The 17,589-nt window shown below is 46.5% G+C and overlaps 1 protein-coding gene across 5 annotated transcripts in view; it reads left to right on the forward strand.

The window, feature by feature from the left end:
* RASGRF1 (Ras protein specific guanine nucleotide releasing factor 1) overlaps window positions 1-17,589 on the forward strand; it is a 113,864-nt gene that overhangs the window by 53,480 nt on the left and 42,795 nt on the right. For 4 of the 5 annotated variants that reach the window (XR_013215610.1, XR_013215611.1, XM_077263185.1 and 1 more), the window contains exons 8-14: window positions 8,426-8,535; window positions 8,631-8,749; window positions 9,394-9,554; window positions 11,168-11,225; window positions 11,410-11,546; window positions 13,209-13,291; window positions 17,283-17,531. Coding sequence is in view for 3 of the 5 variants with exons in the window: in XM_077263185.1 (XP_077119300.1) it covers window positions 8,426-8,535; window positions 8,631-8,749; window positions 9,394-9,554; window positions 11,168-11,225; window positions 11,410-11,546; window positions 13,209-13,291; window positions 17,283-17,531 (917 nt within the window). In the remaining 2 variants the exon portion in view is untranslated. Of the gene's footprint in view, window positions 1-8,425; window positions 8,536-8,630; window positions 8,750-9,393; window positions 9,555-11,167; window positions 11,226-11,409; window positions 11,547-13,208; window positions 13,292-17,282; window positions 17,532-17,589 lie in introns of those variants that run through there. The other variant, XM_077263187.1, reaches the window with a different exon arrangement.

Genomic DNA, 17,589 nt, shown 5'->3' on the forward strand with positions numbered 1-17,589 from the left:
GCCTCAATGACTCTGGTTGCCAAAAGTATTTAATCCCTCTACAGGGGTGTAACTACAACAGGTGCAGGGGTTGCAATCGCACCCGGGCTGTGGAGCCTGGGGGGCCCTAAAAGTCCCTTTGGCCTATAGAAAAAGACTATTGCTATTAAAGATTTAAAATATTTGGGGGACCCCGTTGGAGCTTTCACATCGGGGCCCATGAGTTTCAAGTTACGCCACTGTCCCTCTATATGTTGTGCAGTAAACTCTCAGATTTGTTTGCTACTCGATGATTTCTTGGCACTGCAACTTTACAAAAACTCATCTGCAAAACCACGTCATTGGATGTGAATTTTGCGCCTTCTGCACTTTGTCTGGCACCACAGGGGGTACGTGTGAACTTACTCTAACTGGAGCCTAATGTGCAGTGGGGGCTGGCGGGTACAATTTACTACTTATGGGGGGCATTGCAAAATACATGCAATTGTATGGTAGACAGTTTTACTGGCACATATGGAGTTTTAGCGTTAGCCACAAAAAATAGCATTATATTCCCTGACATGTAATGTGGGATTATGAATATTACATCACAAATGTATTAACAGTTCATTTAGTGCACAAATATTGGAAATGCAGTTATTTCCAGTGTCTCTGGACTGTTGGGTGTATATGCAGGAGTATGGGCTGAATGTGAGTTTCCATGTCAGTGATTGATCTCCTAGGTCTGGTAGATATTATGTGGCTGCTTTACAGCAACTTACATATATTTCCATCAGCAAAGCATGCTATTAATAATTGCATTTTTATGCAATTATCAGTGTAAGTCAAAATGAATATCACATTGAGGTCTGGATTTGGAATGATACTCAAAATTAAAGTGGAAAGTCAAATTACAGGCTGATCCAACTTCAGTGGAAATGCCTCATGACAAGGAAAAGATGCTCAGTATTATGTGTGGCCTCCACGTGCCTGTATGATCTCCCTACAACGCCTCAGCATGCTCATGATGAGGTGGCGGATGGTCTCCTGAGGGATCTCCTCCCAGACCTGGACTAAAGTATCCGCCAACTCCTGGACAGTCTGTGGTGCAATGTGACGTTGGTGGATGGTGCGAGACATGATGTCACAGATGTGCTCAAACGGATTCAGGTCTGGGAACGGGCGGGCCAGTCCATAGCTTCAATGCCTTCATCTTGCAGGAACTGCTGACACACTCCAGCCACATGAGGTCTGGCATTGTCCTGCATTAGGAGGAACCCAGGGCCAACCGCACCAGCATATGGTCTCACAAGGGGTCTGAGGATCTCATCTCGGTACCTAATGGCAGTCAGGCTACCTCTGGCGAACACATGGAGGGCTGTGCGGCCTTCCAAAGAAATGCCACCCCACACCATTACTGACCCACTGCCAAACCGGTCATGCTGAAGAATGTGGCAGGCAGCATATCGCTCTCCACGGCGTCTCCAGACTGTGTCACGTCTGTCACATGTGCTGTGTGAATCTGCTTTCATCTGTGAAGATCACAGGGCGCCAGTGGTGAATTTGCCAATCCTGGTGTTCTGTGGCAAATGCCAAGCGTCCTGCACGGTGTTGGGCTGTGAGCACAACCCCCATCTGGATGTCGGGCACTCAGACCATCCTCATGGAGTCGGTTTCTAACCGTTTGTGCAGACACATGCACATTTGTGGCCTGCTGGAGGTCATTTTGCAGGGCTCTGGCAGTGCTCCTCCTGTTCCTCCTTGCACAAAGGCAGAGGTAGTGGTCCTGCTGCTGGGTTGTTGCCCTCCTATGGCCCCCTTCACGTCTCCTGGTGTACTGGCCTGTCTCCTGGTAGTGCCTCCAGCCTCTGGACACTACGCTGACAGACACTGCAAACCTTCTTGCCACAGCTCTCATTGATGTGCCATCCAGGATGAGCTGCACTACCTGAGCCACTTGTGTGGGTTGTAGAGTCCGTCTCATGCTACCACGAGTGTGAAAGCACAACCAACTGTTAGGGTTGGCGGAACGCACCGAGTATATATATATGTATTATAAGGTGCGTTCTCAACCCGGGGGTCCACAGTGCAGGAGAGGAACCTGCTGCTGGCAAATGGTGGCGCTATATGGCGGTATAAGCGAACTCTGTTAACTCCTCAGAGTCGCTAGGAACAAGATGCTGTGCCCTGTTAACCTCACAGAGGTACACAGCTACCAACCAGAGCAAACTGTGGTCATGCAGAGAAAACAGATAAACAACTCCTCACCAGAGGTGCCGGTATTCTAGCGGCTTATTTCAGCCAAGGCCCTGAATACACTCATACAAACTCCTCACCGGAGGTGCCGGTATTCTAGGGGCTTATTTCAGTCAAACCCTAACCGTATCCAGACATGACCACACTGGCGCTGAGCTCATAGACATTGGTTTGATACTAGCGCATGGCCGTGCAGCCATGCGAACCTTTTATAGCTACAGCAACTTTAGGACCTTCCTAGAGGACCAATGGGAGCTGCTACAGTACCTGAGCAGCTTCAGGACCTTCCTAGAGGACCAATGGGAGCTGCTGCAATATCTGAGCATGTGACCCCCAACTTCCAATGAGAGGTCTTACCCTGGGCATGCTCAGAAGGGGAAAAGCAGGACTTAGTCCCAGAGACGTCTGCTCGCCGCTGACCAGTACTGGCTACAAAGGCAGAGCCTGGAAGAACAGTAGTAACCAGTCGCCCAGTATCAGCCTGAGCCAGATGCTGGGACCGATGTCTCTGCTGAGCAGGCTCCACTGCGGCTGGAGAAGAATGGGTGACCGCAGCGGAGGTGGTTCGAGATTCCCCCTGTGCATAGGCGGGAACTCAACACCTAACATTACCCCCCTCCTAGGCCCCCCCTCCTTGGACCTCGCTACGCTCAAAGGCAGCAATGAGCTGCGGAGCTCGAAAGTGCTCAGCAGGCTCCCAGGACCTGTCCTCTGGGCCATAACCCTTCCTGTCCACCAAATACATTTTTTTGCCACGTACCACCTTGCACCCCAAAATAGCGTTCAACTCGTAATCATCCGAAGACGAACCTGATGTCCCGGCAGATGACTTGGAAAACCAGGACATGTACACGGGCTTCAGGAGGGACACATGAAAGGTGTCGGTGATACCTAGGCGTGGAGGAAGGGCCAGACGGTAGACCACAGGGTTAACCTGTTCGAGGACCTTGAAGGGACCCAAGTAGCGAGGTGAAAACTTAGTGGATTCAACTCGCAGCCTGATGTTACGGGCGGAGAGCCACACTAAGTCGCCAGGAGCAAAGGTCGGAGCAGGGCGCCGATGTGCATCGGCGGAGGACCTCATACTCTCCTTGGAGGCCCGGATGGCATCCTGAGTGCGGTCCCAAATGTCCCGTGCCTCCACAGCCCAGTCTGCCACCCTGGAGTCGGCAGAAGACACGGGCATAGGCACAGGGACCCGCGGATGCTGGCAGTAATTGAGGAAAGAAGTCTGACCGGTGGAGTCGGCTACAGCGTTGTTAAGCGCAAACGCCGCCCACGGTAGCAAGGATGCCCAGTCATCCTGCCTGGCAGAAACAAAATGTCGCAGATATGTGACCAGGGTCTGGTTGGCCCTCTCTACCAACCCATTCGTCTCGGGATGATATGCTGAGGAGAGATTCAACTCAATGCTGAGTAGACGACAAAGCTTTCTCCAGAATCGAGATGCAAACTGGAGACCCCGGTCACTGACAATTTTGTCCGGCATATCGTGTAGGCGAATTATGTGTATGATAACACCGCCAGAGCCCGTGCAGAAGGTAGCCGTGGAAGAGGCACCAAGTGCACCATTTTGGAAAAATGGTCGGTGATCGCCCAAATAATGGTGAAGCTACGAGACTTGGGTAAGCCCACCACAAAATCCATCCCGACCATCTCCCAGGGCCTGTCTGCCACCGGCAGGGGGTGAAGCAACCCAGCTGGCTGTTGACGAGGAGACTTGTTCTTGGGGCAGGAGACACATGCCTGAACATAGTCTGCAACGTCACGGGCCATATGCGGCCACCAATATGTCCTCACCAGTAGCTCAGATGTCCTTTTGGTCCCGAAATGTCCACCCACCCTAGACGAGTGAGCCCAAGAGAGAACCTCCGGACGCAAACTGGATGGTACAAAAGTCTTGCCCGGAGGCACAGACTCTAGCGAAACCGGGGCCACAGTTCTCAGGCTCTCGGAAGGGACAATAAGCCGAGGCTCCTATTCCTCCTCCTCAGATGATACAACGGAGCGAGAGAGAGCGTTGGCACGAATGTTCTTCTCCCCGGAAAGAAAATGGAGGGTGAAATGGAACCGAGAGAAGAACAAGGACCATCTGGCCTGGCGAGAATTTAGCCGCTGGGCGGTCTGTAAATAAACCAGATTCTTGTGGTCTGTGACGACTTGGAAGGGAAAGCGAGCCCCCTCCAAGAGATGTCTCCACTCTGAGAAGCCCAACTTCATTGCTAGCAACTCCCTGTCGCCAATGGAATAATTCCTCTCCGCTGGTGTGAAGGTTTTGGAAAAGAAGAAGCAAGGATGCTCCCGACCTTGAGCATCCTTTTGGAAGAGGACTGCTCCAGCACCAACGGATGAGGCATCCACCTCCATTATAAATGGCTTATCTACATTGGGGCGATGTAGGATGGGAGCACTAGCAAAATGAGATTTAATAGAAGTGAAGGCCTTGGAGACCTCCTCAGACCACAATTTGGGATTTGCTCCCTTCTTGGTGAGGGCTACCAAGGGAGCTACCAAAGTTGAGAAATGAGGGATGAACTGGTGATAATAGTTAATGAACCTCAAAGCGCTGCACCGCTTTAAGAGAATGGGGTTCTTGCCAGTCCATCACAGCCTGTAGTTTGGCAGGATCCATAGCCAATCTCTGGGCAGAGATGATATTGCCCAGGAAAGGTAAGGACTCCTGCTCAAACACACATTTCTCCATCTTGGCGTAGTGGGAGTTAGTTCGTAAGAGGTCGAAGACTCTGCAAACATCTCTCCGGTGGGAGTCAATATCTGGAGAGTAGATGAGAATATTATCCAGATAGACTACGACCGAGGTGGAGAGCATATCCCGGAAGATATCATTTACAAAGTCTTGGAAAACGGCTGGGGCATTACAGAGCCCAAAGGGCATCACTAGATATTCATAGTGCCCATCCCTGGTGTTAAAAGCCGTCTTCCATTCGTCCCCTTCACGGATGCGAATCAGGTTGTAAGCACCCCGCAGATCTAGTTTAGTAAACCCCCTTGCTCCCCGAAGCCTATCAAAAAGCGCAGATATCAGGGTCAGAGGATATTTATTCTTAAAGTTAAGACCCCTATAGTCTATGCATGGACCTAGTTCCCCGTTCTCCTTCTGCACGAAGAAGAACCCAGCCCCTGCAGGTGACACTGACTTTCTAAGGAATCCTCTTGCCAGATTTTCCTGAATGTACTGAGACATTGCCTTCGGGAGAGATAAAGGATAGACTCGACCCCGGGGAGGCTCAGCACCAGGCAAGAGGTCAATAGGACAGTCATAGGGGCGGTGAGGCGGAAGGGTCTCCGCATCCCTTTTGGAGAACACGTCCGCATAGGGCCAATATTGCTTGGGCAGAGAGGATGGATCTGCGGGTACCTCAGTTGTAGCAACCTGAACGCATTCCCTCTGACATCTACCCCCACAAGATTCACCCCATCCCAAAATTCTGCCTGTGGACCACTCGATATGAGGAGAGTGATACCGTATCCAAGGAATCCCTAACAGGACCTCATCAATTCCCTCAGGAATGACGAGCAGAGATATAATCTCCTGATGAGATGGCGACAAGGACAGAGTGAAAGGGATGGTCTGGTGTGTAATCTGTGAGGGCAGTGTCGACCCATTTACCACTCGTACAGTTACTGGTTGAGCTAGCATTACCAAGGGTATTGCGTGATGTTGGGCGAAGGCAGAAGACATAAAATTGCCCTCCGCCCCAAAATCCACGCAGAGCTCTACCGAGTGTGTGAATGAGCCTATTGTACTTGTCCCCTTAAAGGACAATTTAGAGGAAAACGTCGCAGTGTCTAGTGTACCTCCACCTACTACCACTAGATGCTGACGTTTCCTCGAAAGCTGTGAACATCTGGTGGCAAGATGTCCTGACTGCTGGCAAACATGGCAGACCTTGAGTGCATGAGCAGTCCGGGACTTAGATCCCGCTCGTGACACTTCCATGGCCTCATGTGACTCAGGGACCAGGACCGGAGATTCCAAAGGTTTGGCGAAGGTGGGAGCCAGCCGACACCTCTGCCTACACTGGGCCCGCTCTAACCTCCGCTCATGAAAACGGAGGTCAATACAGGTAGACACAGCTATTAACTCCTCCAGTGTGGCGGGAATCTCCCTTGTGGCCAGAGCGTCCTTCACGTGGTCAGCCAGCCCCCTCCAAAATATAGGGATAAGGGCTTTATCCGACCACTCCAGCTCAGATGCTAGGGTGCGGAAGTGGACGGCAAAATGGCTGACCAAGGACGAGCCATGAGTCAATGCCAACAGTTAGAGCGCCGTATCATGGGTGACTCGAGGCCCTAAAAAGACCTGTTTCAGAGTGCTCAACAGCGGAGCACTCTGCACCACATGATCGCCACACTCCCACAGCGGCGTAGCCCACTCCAACGCCCTGTCCAACAGGAGAGACACAATAAATCCCACCTTTGCCCGCTCTGTGGGGAAACGTGCTGCCAGGAGCTCGAGATGTATAGAGCACTGGCTCACGAAACCCCTACAAGATTTACTATCACCAGAAAATTTTTCTGGTAGCGGGAGGCGAGATAAAGTCGGAACAGGGGTGGCCGTGGACAAGGTTGCTGCAGCCACGCTAGCAGCCTGAACAGCAACCGCGGTAACATGTACAGCTGAGGTTGTGCGCTCGAGAGCCGCCAACCTACCCTCCAGCTGCTGGTTGTACCGCAAGGATTGCTGTTTATCCTCCATTTGCTAGTATTATATAGATCCCGGGATCTGTGGAAGCGCATGTAGCGCGAAACAGCTGTTATCCTTAGACACCATGTTCTCCCTGTCCATGTCCAAATAAAGACATTTTACAGCATCGGGTTTGGTGAGTGCTGACCACTTTTTTTCTTTTGTTTTTGAATTATAAATATCTTTTTGGTTGAGCACCCCTTATGCCCATGCATTGAGTAGGAGGTATAGGAGCTGGTGCAGCGTATTGTAGCACGCCGATAGGTGATCGCAAAGGACAGCAGTGCGGGTATATATGTTTTCTTTTTTTTGGACTGTACACTCATACAAACTCCTCACCAGAGGTGCCGGTATTCTAAGGGCTCATTTCAGTCAAACCCTAACCGCATCCAGACATGACCACACTGGCGCTGAACTCAGACATTGGTTTGATACTAGCGCATGGCCGTGCAGCCATGCAAACCTTTTACAGCTGCAGCAACTTCAGGACCTTCCTAGAGGACCAATGGGAGCTGCTACAGTACCTGAGCAACTTCAGGACCTTCCTAGTGGATTAATGGGAACTGCTGCAGTATCTGAGCATGTGACCCCCGACCTCCAATGAGAGGTCTTAACCTGGGCATGCTCAGAAGGGGAAAAGCAGGACTTAGTTCCAGAGACGTCTGCTCGCCGCTGACCAGTACTGGCTACAAAGGCAGAAACTGGAAGAACAGTAGTAACCAGTTGCCCTGTATCAGCCTGAGCCAGATTCTGGGACCGACGTCTCTGCTGAGCAGGCTCCACTGCGGCTGGAGAAGAATGGGAGACTGTAGCCGAGGTGGTTCGAGATTCTCCCTGTGCAGAGGCGGGAACTTGACACCTAACACGAACAGTCAAAAATGACCAAAACATCAGCCAGAAAGCATTGGTACTGAGATGTGGTCTGTGGTCCCACCTGCAGAACCACTCCTTTATTGAGGGTGTCTTGATAATTGTCAATAATTTCCATCTGTTTTCTATTCCATTTGCACAACAGCATGTGAAATTGATTGTCAATCAGTGTTGCTTCCTAAGTGGACAGTTTGATTTACTTGGAGTTATATTCTGTTGTATAAGTGTTCCCTTTATTTTTTTGAGCAGTGTTGAAGGCTATTGTGAGACTGACATCTGGTGGCCAGATAACAAAATTACATCTATTCCATCTCCACTATTTTGCAATTTCCAATGTAAAATTTTAATATCTGATGTCCATTTTTTTTTCTGACTTTCTATATAATAAAATATAATTTTACAGTTCCTCATTGCCTACTGATAGCCTAGTCATTCATTGTTGGGATACTAATGGGTCTTCAATATATTTATATATACAACAATGCCCAATATGCATTTCATAGCAGTAGATGAAGCATATTGTAAGGAATAATTACAGCATTTAAATCAAAGTTTCCCTTTAAGTGGTGGAAAGCTTAAAGACGTAGCTTAAATAGAAATGCATTGATTGTCTAATTATTTTCTTCTCTGCAGATCCCTCGTTACATCCTCACATTACATGAATTGCTGGCTCATACACCACATGAGCATGTGGAGCGAAACAGTCTAGAGTACGCCAAGTCCAAACTAGAGGAGCTGTCAAGGTGCGGCCTGTCTCCTAATACTATAATTCCGCTTTGTAGACATGTGTCATACATATAAAATCAAAGCAACAGATACGTATGCGTCTCTTCTCCAGGATAATGCACGATGAAGTCAGTGAAACAGAAAATATCCGGAAGAATTTGGCCATTGAGAGGATGATTGTTGAGGGCTGTGAAATATTGCTGGACACCAGTCAGACCTTTGTACGTCAAGGTATTAGATATGGGTCACCGGCCGTTCCCTATGGCTTACTGCTATGTTGATTATTGGGTTTTCGATTCGTTGAGATGTCACGGCTCAGTGATGTTAAATAGGATATTTCCATGACCAGGTATGAAAATCTTTTTTCATAGTAAGATCTTAGTTTGGAGTAAAGTTGGTAGTGGTGAGGGACCTCTAGAGCCAGTCTGAACTTCAGTCTGCAATGTGGAGGAGAGTTGCGCTGTATTGAAAAAACAACTAATAATGATGTAAAACCACATTGCAGCTATATTGATATAGATGGCAGAAGATAAAATCTGTTAGGCAGGATTGTGCGCATGAGCTTGAGGTGAATTCCACACTTCGATTAGTTGATGATAACTCAGTGATGAGGCTAGTCATTGGCATGCAGGAGAGTGAGGGAGGATTCTGCAGCACTGAGGAGAAGCAAGTGCTGCTGGGAATTGTAAGGATAGGGCCACCCATTCAGCTATGTGAAGCTGAATGCACTAAGGGACAGATAGAGATGAAAAAGGTACACAAGAGAAATGTTATAGAGACTTTTTTTTCTACTAGAAACATGTGAGTTGTTAGGCCAGACTTTCCAAAGTGTTTCAGATGGCATTGGGAAATAATAGGTCGTCTTACAACTGTAGGTTGCCTGATACAAGTGCCAATGTCAGAAAAAGGTAGGATGACACGAGGGCGGCTTGGATCCTTATCTCTGCGGAAAGAAGGCGAGCGCCAGTGTTTCCTGTTCTCCAAACATCTTCTAATATGTACACGGAGCTCGGGGGGGAAGCTGCACCTCACGAAGGTAAGCACACAACACAGCTATACCCCACATGTTTGGCTTTTGGCGTTATAAGTTACGTGGTTTTCGTTTGCTTAAAACATAGATTCACCTTTCAACACCATTTTACAATTAGAACAAGATACTACAGTACATAGAAATGAGAAACATTTGCTTTATTTACCATGTGCGGGATTGCTTGGGGACCTGGGAAATAAATGGTGTTTCCTTGACTGCATAGAGTCTCAGTGATTGTACAATGTCCCGGTGATTGTGCAGTGTCCCGGTGATTGTGCAGTGTCCCGGTGATTGTGCAGTGTCCCATTGATTGTGCAGTGTCCCGGTGATTGTGCAGTGTCCCGGTGATTGTGCTGTGTCCCATTGATTGTGCAGTGTCCCGGTGATTGTGCAGTGTCCCGGTGATTGTGCACTGTCCCGGTGATTGTGCAGTGTCCCGGTGATTGTGCAGTGTCCCGGTGATTGTGCAGTGTCCCGGTGATTGTGCAGTGCCCCGGTGATTGTGCACTGTCCCGGTTATTGTACACTATCTGCACTACTGTGATTGCAGTTTTGCAGTAATTCTGCAGTATTCCTTGTGATTGCACAGTGTTCCAGTGATTGCACAATGCATCTGGGATTGTGCAGTACTGTGGTGATTGTGCAGTGCCCCGTTGATTGCAGTATTGTGGTGATTGCAGTGTCTTGGTGACTGTGTAGTGTCCCGATGATTGCAGTATTGCAGTCGTCATTGCAGAGTGTCCCGGTAATTGCACAGTGTTACGGTGATTGCACAATGCACTCATGCACAATTGAGCAGTGCCCCAGTGATTGAGCAGTGGCCGGTGATAATATAGTATATTATTGATTGCTTGCTGCCTTGAGTTGCATGGTTTTTGGATATTGTATGGAATTAGTGATCGCTTGGTGTTTTGGTGATTAACGATCTATTTATGATTGTTCGGTGCACCAGAGATTGCATTATGTCCCAGTGATTACAAGGAAAATTAGTGATTGCTTAGTGTCTTAAGTGACTGCATGGATTTCCAAGAATCCAGGGAATTCGCTTCTGAACCTGCATGGTGTTGAAGTGATTGCATGGTGTCCCACTGATTACGGTGTCTCCCAATAATTGTGTGTTGTCCCATTGATTGCACGGTGTGCCGGTGGGTACATCATCTTTCCGTTGCTTGATGTCCCAATGGCTGCATTAATGTGTTCAGACAGAAGCGTCAGAGCTGATGATGGACGTGTTTTGACTGCGTTAAGCAATGTACATATTACCGTGTCCCCGAGTCAGTGCTGGGTCTCCGCTCATAGAACGTCCAGTCCCACGGCTCCTTTCACATCCTAACAATCACTTTGCTGATGCCACCACTACTTTAGTGAAACGATTAAAAGCTTTACAGTTGTTATGTCAGCGTCTCGCCAGCTGGCACAGCTCCGTGGCACAATGCCTGTGTGATTTCTGTCGCTATGATTTTCTCCGGTTGTGTTTGCTTGGTCAGTGCTGGAGTTGCTGGTTGGGATCCCTGTGTATCTGAGTTGTGTCTGGTTGTCACGTTGAGAACATATTTACCGAATGTGTCTGTACCCCAGAAATGTCTTTTGATCACTATTCTTCTCTGCATCTCTCCTAGAATGGGGTGATTTCTCTGATGGACTGCACCTTACTGGAAGACCAGGATGACGATGACAGTTAGTACAGAAATCCAATTGCCAGTTAACCTTTATTTTTTCTAATTCATCCCCATGACACCTAATTTACTTAGCATTAAACCAAAAAGATGCCGTCCCCTAAATCATCTTTTTACTGTGCTCTATGGCATTGCATGCAGGCTCCATGCATACTTACCATTTTGTCCACTGTCTCCTGTTGCAGACAGACCTCCCACACAGGATGGGGATCACTTGGACTTTAAGATCTCAGTGGAACCCAAAGATTCTGCACCATTTGTTGTCATTCTGCTGGCATCTTCCAGGCAGGAGAAAGCAGCATGGACCAGTGACATCAGCCAGGTCACCACTGTCATCACTGTGTCATCTCCTAGCCACCATAAGTGACATGATGTCTTTATATCTTCATGGTATCATCACCACTTCCATTTATTCTTCCCATTACTATTAGTCGATTTATCCAGTCTTGTGGACCCTGGCTCTGTGTTTCTTCTTCTCTCGACCAGTCTATGAATGGTTCTAGGTGTGGTATGTTTTGACATTATACAATACATATAAATCTTCCCAAACTTCAGCTGCCCATACATATACTAAGTGTATAGGCAGAGCCCACTGATTCTGCCCAGATTGGCTGACAATCCAACCCACCTCAGCCTAGTTGTCAGATGTACAGTAAGTGGGGGTGAGGATTGGACAGTTGTACAGTAAGTGGGGGTGAGGATTGGACAGTTGTACAGTAAGTGGGGGTGAGGATTGGACAGTTGTACAGTAAGTGGGGGTGAGGATTGGACAGTTGTACAGTAAGTGGGGGTGAGGATTGGACAGTTGGATTTTAGCTGCCTGTTCCTTCTAACAAGCAGAGTCCAGTGTATGTGTATATGGAGGTTGGACGAGGGAGCTGTCAGCAGGAAGAGCGTTTCACCAAGTTATCTAACGTGTATGGCCAAATGTAGTCACATTGGCAAGTTTTAAAGTTTTAGGGCCATTGGCCCAATTCTTTATTGCAGTTACTCCTTTTGTGTCTAGGATTTTTGTTGCTTTTTTTGCCTGTAATTAATTTACGGCTTATTCTTCTTTTAATCTGTGCTTTAAGTATTTTATGGTTATTTGCCTGTTGTTTTTTTTTTTTTTTTACGCTTGCCATTTGGGTCAAGGTTTGGAGTTTCCAGATATTTTCAGCTGATACATCAACTGCAACTTTTTAAAAAGTTGAAAAACTCTTCCGAATGCACTCTTGTTTACTCTAGAGTTATTTTAAGTGACTCGATGCCCTTTAAAAGCGGCAAAAAAAGGTTAAAAGCAAAAATAAAGAGCAGCTTTACTTATTTGGCACAAAATTCAATACCACAATACAAAAAAAAGAAACGTAACGTAAAAAAAATTGATAAATCGGGCCCTAAAGGTATTGCATTCTCTAGAAGCATGTGTCTTTTATAAACTCCAACTCAATTACATGACCATTAGAAAGTGCAAGAATAAAGGGGCAATCGCTTTTTGTTAGAAGGCGGTGTTATATTTTGTATTGCTGCTTCTCTTGGCTGTAACATGTAGCGGAGCCCAGCTGCAAGTGTTCATTGTTCCTGCAGCACCTCCGCAGGGGAAATGATGCATTGCACAGTTGAAATCAATGAACTGTCCATGAAATATAAAGGCATGGTTGGTCCTCCAGAAGGACAGACTCTCTTTGTAGCTGATTGTGGAGGGTCCTGAACAGTGAATATGCTTTTGTTAACCATGAATTATTTAATTGTGTAGTTGAACATTTTTTTTTCAAAACTTTTCTGGTTTGATAGTATAGAGATAAAAAATCCCATGCCTTGTTTGTAGGTACTATGTGAAAGAAACCGCCAGTGCTGAGTATATTTGGTGACAGACTGGCATTGGGTTGTTCTCCATTTGTCTTTGTGATGACCGCAGTCTTTTCTGTACCCCATTATTCCCTTCCATGTTCCGTTCTGTGTCAGTCGCTCTCTACCTACATCTGACCGTGAGTCTGCTCTCTAGTGTGTGGATAACATTCGCTGTAATGGACTGATGATGAACGCCTTTGAGGAGAATTCCAAGGTCTCTGTACCCCAGATGATCAAGTGAGTGAATATAGAAGAATTACTAACCTATACTTACAGAACATTATTTCGAGTTAATTTACTGTAAAGCTTTTAACTATAAGGGCTCGCTCACACTGGCGTATTATATGGAGAGACGCATAGCATTGCACTCTGACCAAGGTTATACAATGAGTCAGCGCTCATCTGTGAGTTTTTGCTCAGCTCGGGACTGAGGAAAAAAATCACAGCATGCTGCGATTGTCTGCGAGAATCAGGATTAGACTCTCCAGTGCAAGTCAATGGGTGCGAGAAAAAAATCGGACCGCACACGGACCAATGCGTATGACGCCCGATTTTTACGCACACATCATAAAGAAAACTTGACATTTCATCAGCCAAGTACAGAAAATTCACAGCCCGAACCGTCAGAATAGATAGAATAAATATAAAGATAATACATAGAGAGAATAGATATCCTGGAGATTATATATAATTTCACAAGCTCCCTACATATTATTAAACTTGCTTCCTTTAGTGCCTTTCATGTGGCACTAAAGGGTGTTCAGCCTAGTTTTAACCTAATAAATATATAATTTAGTAAACGACGTGGAGTACCCTTTATGTTTGATAACCGTCCAAGGTAAAACAGATAGCTGTGACCTGATATTGTTAAGGTACCTTCACACTAAACGATATCGCTAGCGATCCGTGACGTTGCAGCGTCCTGGATAGCGATATCGTTTAGTTTGACACGCAGCAGCGATCAGGATCCTGCTGTGATATCGCTGGTCGTTGAACAAAAGTTCAGAACTTTATTTGGTCGTCAGACCGGCGTGTATCGTTGTGTTTGACACCAAAAGCAACGATACCAGCGATGTTTTACACTGGTAACCAGGGTAAATATCGGGTTACTAAGCGCAGGGCCGCGCTTAGTAACCAGATGTTTACCCTGGTTACCAGTGTAAAATGTAAAAAAAACAAACAGTACATACTCACCTTCGCGTCCCCCGGCGTCCGCTTCCCACACTGACTGAGTGCCGTAAAGTGAAAGTGAAAGTACAGCACAGCGGTGACGTCACCGCTCTGCTGTTAGGGCCGGCGCTCAGTCAGTGCAGGAAGCGGACGCCGGGGGACGCGAATGTAAGTATGTACGGTTTGTTTTTTTTACATTTTACGATGGTAACCAGGGTAAAGATCGGGTTACTAAGCGCGGCCCTGCGCTTAGTAACCCGATGTTTACCCTGGTTACCCGGGGACCTCGGCATCGTTGGTCGCTGGAGAGTGGTCTGTGTGACAGCTCTCCAGCGATCAAACAGCGACGCTGCAGCGATCGGCATCGTTGTCGCTATCGCTGCAGCGTCGCTTAATGTGAAGGTACCTTTAGGCTGGGAAGGTCCCTGGTTATTGGGCTCTTCCCAGCCTAAACATGCCAGCCCGCAGCCACCTTAAAATTGTCGCGTCACATGAGATGTGCCAATACTGGGTCTTTGCTCGGCTCTTCTCAATTGCCCTGGTGCGGTGGCAATCAGGCTAATGGTAGTGGGAGTTGATGACAGCTGTGATTTGTCATAAATCACAGCTGGCACCAAGCTCTGGGGTTAGTAATGGATAGGTGCCTATCAGACACCCCCATTACTAACCTGGTAATAAAAAATAAAAACACACAGAAAAAAATACTTTATTTGAATAAAGCCCCCCACATTATCCCTTTTTCATCAATTTATTTGTAAAAATGTTGCCACGAAGCTCCGATGTAGTCTTCGTCCCTCGACTCTGGCTCCGGCAACTGTGAATAGCAGTAATCTGACCGCTACTCACAGGTGCTGGATAGTGACTACAATCCTCATCAGAGCCACCGGGTGTCGCTGCGCTCAGCAAGACCCGGCAATGATGATAAGGATTGTCATCAGTACCCGGCGCCTGTGACTAGCAGAAACTTTACTATTCACTGTCGCCGGAGCCAGAGTCGAGGAACGTGGACTACATCAGAGCTTTGTGGCAACATTTATGACAAACTACAGCTGTCATCAACCCCAGCTATCATTACCCCGTTCTCCACTGCACCAGGTCAATCGGGAAGAGCCAGGCAAAAATCTAATGTGGCTGCAGGCTGGTATTTTGAAGCTGGTAAGGGCCAAAAAACTAGGGAGCTTCCCTTATGATAACATAAGCCCACAGCTGTCTGCTTTACCTTTGCTGGTTATCAAAAATAGGGAGGACCCCATGTGTTTTTTTTTATAATTATTTAATAGGTTCAAACTTGGCTAAACACCCTTTAGTGCCACATGAAAGGCAATAATGCATGACAGTTTAATAATGTAGGGGGCTTGTGAAATTATATATCTACATGACATCTTTCTATTTATTATCTATCTATTATATATCTAATATCCATCTATTGCCTATCTGTTCTTTATAGGTATTCTATCTATATCTGTATGCAAGATTGCTTTATTAGGTTTGTAAACTAACTTTAAATTACATAGAGAATTACAGTAGTAAAAGATGATGTTAAAAATGCATTGCACACAGATTGCATATACGGATGTCATATGGATGCTAGGTAAGGAAAAAATCGCAGTCGCATAGCACTCGCATGACATAAGTTGAGCCATATGGATTCCACTCGTCCAGTTTTTCAGGAACATCAGAGCTATTTTTTATACACTAATGTGAGCGAGCCCTATGTAGGAATAAAAATGACGCAGGTAACATTGCATATATTTATTAGTGGTGTGTTAAAGGGGTTGTCTCATCTTAATATACTGGCAAAATTGCAAATTACCTCTTATTAAAATCATCTCCATTCTGAAGAAAGGAATCATTTGTATTTCTTTTGTATACTGCTCATTGCCTAGGTTATCGGCCACTGCTGCATTTTATCAGAGGTGGCCAATTTCATAGGTAAGAAATATGGACATGCATGCTCTATGGTTTAAAACTTGCAGGTGCTGCCCTGAAGCTGTCAAGATCTGGCCAGTTTCCGAGCCCCTTATACTTCAGAGGCAAAGCTGCCACTTGCGGCATCAGAGGGCGCACAGTTCAGGCCAGCAATGTGATCATGCTGCTCCTCTGCTCTAATCTTCAGGAGCAAGCAGAAAGCAGAGAGGCAGAGGAGCGGTGTTTGTTAATTTAATAAAGACGATGATACAACCCCTTTAAGCAACTTCAATGCATTAAAGGGGTTGTCCAAACTGATGCTGTTGGTCTGTCTGCAGAACCTCATAATCAACATTGATCACTGGCAGAATCTGCAGCCAGCCATACATTTCTCCTGTAGCTCCTATGCAGGTGTAATCTAATATTACATAATTTACCTCTATTTGCAGTCTTCCCTCTCAAAGTGGTATCTCCCATCTCAGTTTTTCAGAAGCAGGAAGTTTCACACAGAGGTCAAAATAGTTACAGTGGAGAGCCAACTACAGACTGCTTGTTTTGTTTGTTTGTTTTAAAGGAAATCTTTTAGCAGGATTTTGCTATGCAATCTGAGGACAGGGGTTAAAACACTCAATTCAGCGATGTGTCACTTATCAGTCTGTGTGCTGTTGTTTACTTATAATGAAGCAATAATCACCAGGATATTATCACTGCCCTGACTACAGGAAGCGTGTGAGATGTAGTTTGACCACACCCCCTCCTCTGATTAGCTACTCACTGTCTATAGACAATGTACACAGAAAGCTGTGGTGGGGGTGGGATTAGGTCTCTGAGCTCTGCTACATGTTACATCTAAGATCTCCGATTGTATCAGAACTGCAGCACTCAGTAAACTAAGTGATACACCGTTGGATTCAGGGTCTCTTTGCCTATATTATGCTGCTCTCAGATGAGATAGCAAAAACCTGCTGACAGATTCCCTTTAAGGGCCAGTGCTTTTATCACTGAATTAGAAAGGAATGTTTTTATTTTCCTTATAATATAAATTTGAGAGACGTTTTATTTTTAATCTCCTTTTAATTTTTTAGCATATTTTATCATATAAATTTAGACTTTTCTCCTGATGTAACACTCTGAAAACATGTTCCCTTAGGTCAGACAGCAGCCTGTATTGTGATGATATCGACATTCGATTCAGTAAAACCATGAACTCGTGCAAGGTTCTTCAGATACGCTACGCAAGTGTTGAGCGTTTACTGGAGCGTCTCACGGACCTGCGCTTTTTAAGTATTGATTTCCTCAACACGTTTCTGCACTCTTACCGGGTCTTCACTACTGCAGATATTGTCCTTGATAAGCTCATAGCTATCTATAGGAAACCGGTCAGCGCCATCCCTGCCAGGTGGGTACCTGTAATTGAGGCCAAGTTCAAAGAAATCCACAAACTGAAGTATGGGAAG

This window comes from Ranitomeya variabilis, chromosome 5 (assembly GCF_051348905.1).
Source record: "Ranitomeya variabilis isolate aRanVar5 chromosome 5, aRanVar5.hap1, whole genome shotgun sequence".
In the NCBI taxonomy this organism is placed as follows: Eukaryota; Metazoa; Chordata; class Amphibia; order Anura; family Dendrobatidae; genus Ranitomeya; species Ranitomeya variabilis.